The 3,782-nt window shown below is 50.8% G+C and overlaps 2 protein-coding genes across 2 annotated transcripts; both read left to right on the plus strand.

The window, feature by feature from the left end:
• Positions 1 to 781: 781 nt before the first annotated feature.
• Positions 782 to 1,795, plus strand: DQ04_01941000 (putative activator of 90 kDa heat shock protein ATPase 1-like; the record flags this gene model as incomplete). The annotated part of the gene is made up of 1 exon (XM_009311331.1): positions 782 to 1,795. The coding sequence occupies one exon, from the start codon at positions 782 to 784 to the stop codon at positions 1,793 to 1,795; it is 1,014 nt and encodes a 337-aa protein (XP_009309606.1).
• Positions 1,796 to 2,152: 357 nt separating this feature from the next.
• Positions 2,153 to 3,580, plus strand: DQ04_01941010 (UDP-galactopyranose mutase; the record flags this gene model as incomplete). The annotated part of the gene is made up of 1 exon (XM_009311332.1): positions 2,153 to 3,580. One exon carries the CDS (start codon positions 2,153 to 2,155, stop codon positions 3,578 to 3,580), a length of 1,428 nt encoding a protein of 475 aa, XP_009309607.1.
• Positions 3,581 to 3,782: the final 202 nt, after the last annotated feature.

Below are 3,782 nucleotides of genomic sequence, written 5' to 3' on the forward strand. Positions count from 1 at the left end.
ACAACAACAACAACAATGATGATGAAAGCAAGATGAAGAAGAGTGCGAGGGAGACAATGGACAACCAGGGGACCTACTGCCACAATGATGGTGATGAGATGCGAGAAATGGAGGGCCGGCCTGACATGGAAGAGGCGGTGGGTGTCGAAGGCCAACAGACAGTAGATGATCGTGCAACGATTTAGCGGGAAGGCCTAATGCAGCACGCCTGCTCCGAGCAGCTGAGCTCGGGCCAGCCGTTGCCCCGTCGTGGAGGAGTGAGACAGAGGTGGAAGGGGTGGTGGGACAAGGTAAAGCAAGTGTGTTGTGAAGCACGTGTAACTGATGGGTCTAAGGACTATTGCCCCCCTCATCTCCTCTGCCTTTCTTTTTCCATTTTAAAGAGAGAAAAACAACAACAACAACAAAGGAAAGGCTGCAAGCAAGAGAAAAAAAAGAAAAAGGAGATATAGAGGACAAGAGGTACACCACTGCAGCCAGGTGGTGTTGCTCACTTTTTTTCTGCTTCCCCATCAACGATGCGGCTCCACCACCACAACGGCTACTAATGTGTGTGCACACACCAGACCACTCTTGTCCCCTTCCCTCGTTTTCTCTGCGTTGTTGCGGTTGTTCTTATTCTCATGGTTGCTCCTGTTGTTCCATCCCTCTCACCACTTTGCTGAGTTACACATATTTCTTTATCTATGTTCATATACTAACATGGAGATTTAAGCAAGAAAGCTTTTGACTGCTACGGTCGTACGCTAGCAAATAAACAAACAAAGTCAAGAAAAACTATATGGCGCGTGTGGGAGAGGGAGACCCGCGGTGGATTGTGAACGAGCGGAAGGATGGTCAGAACGTCAACGCGTGGCATTGGGAAGAGCGTGATCTCTCCAATGAGTGCCATGAGGAGCTGAAGCGGCGGCTGAAGAACTTCGCTCTGTGTAGCGAGGACGGCGTGGAGCTATGTGCAACGGAGGTGAGCGAAATCAGTGGCGACGTCACGGTGGCGCAGCGCAAGGGCAAGATGATGTGCTACTTCGAGCTCAAGCTTACGATCAAGTGGGCGGGTGGTGGTGACGTTACCGGGCGTCTCACGCTGCCGGAGGTCGATCACGACAACTTCCGAGGTGAGTATGACATTGTCGTCAGCACCACCGACGGCGACGCGGCGTCGCAGAAGGCGGACGCGTTGATGCGCTCGAAGGGGCGCGCCGCTGTTCGTGCCGTCATCGCGGACTACTTCAACCAGCTCTTCGAGACGTATCAAATCGGTAAAAACTTGAAGAATGCCTCGTCGTTGCCACCACCGCCTCCGCCGCCGGCATCCACAGAGAAACAGGCGGCATCTACTGGCGGGAGCGCCAAGGGCGGCTCTGCAGCAGCACAATCGCCAGACAGCATGGCCACTAATTTCTCGTGGCATATGCGCTGGCGCGTGCCTGCTGAGGAACTTTTCATGGTGCTTATGAACGAGCAGCGTGCCTCCGTGTACACACGGTGTCCGGCAAAGATTGATCCACGCTCTGGTGGCACGTTTGAGTTTCTTAATGGCGTCATCACGGGCTACTTCGTTGAGGTGGTGCCAAACGAGAAGGTGAAGATGCAGTGGCGGCTCCAAGGCTGGCCGAGCGGCGTTCACAGCTCTGTCGTGATGGCGTTGAAGAAGGAGGAGCCCGGTGTGTCACTGCTCGAGTTTGCGCAAGTTGGTATTCCAGAGGGTGAGCTGCTAAGCGTGCAGGAAGGATGGAAGGCTAACTTCTTCGATGCCATTAAAATGGTTTTCGGCTTCTCGATGGAGTACATTTGATGCAGCTGGCAATACTGCCAGAATCACAAGAGAATCACTCCATTCTGAGAGCTCACCTTTCGTTTTCCTATTGAATACTATTTATTCCTTATTCACTGGTAAACCACTGATACTTTCTGTTTGCTGCGTGGCACCACCTAATCCTTGCACACTCACGCACGCTTCCCTTATTGAAATAAGAATTCGCGCCGTTCATTCTTCTTAATCTTCTTAACTCGCGTGCCACCTCACATGCTCTGGGTGTACGTCAATACCAACAGAAGCAACAAGAAGAAGGGGGAGGAGGAGGAGGAAAAAGAAGAAAGGAAAAGTGTGACAACAAAGAGGGGGGGGGCTGTGAATTAAGGGAAATAGTTTATGCCAAGAGTAGTTATAATAGGCGGAGGACCTACGGGTCTGGGCGCGGCGGTGCGCCTCGCCGAGCTCAAGCATGAGGACTGGCATCTGTACGACTGCAGTGACGTTCCTGGTGGTCTGTCGCGCAGCTGCTGTGACGACAATGGATTTTTGTGGGATATGGGTGGACACGTCATTTTCTCTCACTACCAATACTTCGATGATGTAATGGATTGGGCGGTGCAGGAGTGGAACACACTGGAACGTGAGTCGTGGGTCTGGGTACGGGGTCGATTGGTGCCATATCCATTCCAGAACAACATTCACCGCTTGCCAAAGTCGGATACAAGACACTGCCTTAATGAGATAGTTAAGGCACAAGCTGTAACCTACAAGGAGCCACCAAGGAACTTTGAAGAGTCCTTTACGCGGCAGTTTGGTGAGGGTATCGCGAATATTTTTATGCGGCCATATAACTTCAAAGTATGGGCCGTGCCGCCGCGACTCATGAGTACCGAGTGGGTTGGCGAGCGCGTTGCCCCTGTCGATGTGGAGCGAATTCGTCACAACATTGAAACTAACAAAGATGATTTGGGCTGGGGACCAAATGCGACATTTCGTTTTCCCCAGTATGGTGGGACTGGTGGGATTTATGCAGCTATCTGTGCGAAGTTGCCACAGGAGCGCCTGACGTTTGACTCATCTTATCAGATGGTGGCAGTTGATGCAGATGGCAAGACCGTCACATTTGCCAATGGTAAAGTGGTGAGGTACGACTATCTCATTTCCACAGTGCCGTACGATGACCTTCTGCGCATGACGAAAGGCAGTGGCTTCACGAATCATGAAGAATGGTGCAAAATCGCGGACAAGATGATGTATAGTTCCACAAATATCATCGGTCTAGGCATTAAGGGTGCCCCACCGCCGCACCTGCGCACAACATGTTGGTTGTACTTCCCTGAAGACACATCCCCATTTTACCGCGCAACAGTGTTCTCTAACTATTCCAAGTACAATGCCCCAGAGTGTCATTGGAGTCTTATGTTGGAGGTTAGTGAGAGTAGATATAAGCCGGTAAATCACGAAACCCTTATTCAGGATTGCATTGCTGGTTGCATTGCATCTAACCTGTTGACTGCGGAAGATGTTGTAGTAAGCCGATGGTTCCATCATATCGCCAAGGGATACCCTACTCCTTTCATTGGCCGCAATGAGCTTCTGAACAAGGTGCAGCCGCAGCTGAAGGCCCATTGTATCTATTCCAGGGGCCGTTTTGGGGCTTGGAAATACGAGGTGGGAAACCAAGATCACTCTCTTATGCAAGGAGTAGAAGCAGTTAGTCATATACTCGGCATTGTGAAGGATGAGAATACCTTTTCGGTGCCGCATCAAGTGAACGGCACCCGCGAGACGACGAACTGCACCCTCTTGCAAAGAGGTAAATAATATTTTCTGGGTGTAAATGGGCGCACACATGATGGTTATGATGTAAATGGAGCAGTTTTATTTCCCGAATTAAAACCTTGTTTATCGTCTGCCATTACAACTCCCAGACCCAGCTGGTGGCTGAAAGGTAGGAATGAAGTATGATGTCGTTTCTCTTCTTGGCTGTGACAGTTTGGAAGAATTTCACACACACACACACACA

Source organism: Trypanosoma grayi (genome assembly GCF_000691245.1).
Source record: "Trypanosoma grayi strain ANR4 Tgr_194_V1, whole genome shotgun sequence".
NCBI classification, from domain to species: domain Eukaryota; phylum Euglenozoa; class Kinetoplastea; order Trypanosomatida; family Trypanosomatidae; genus Trypanosoma; species Trypanosoma grayi.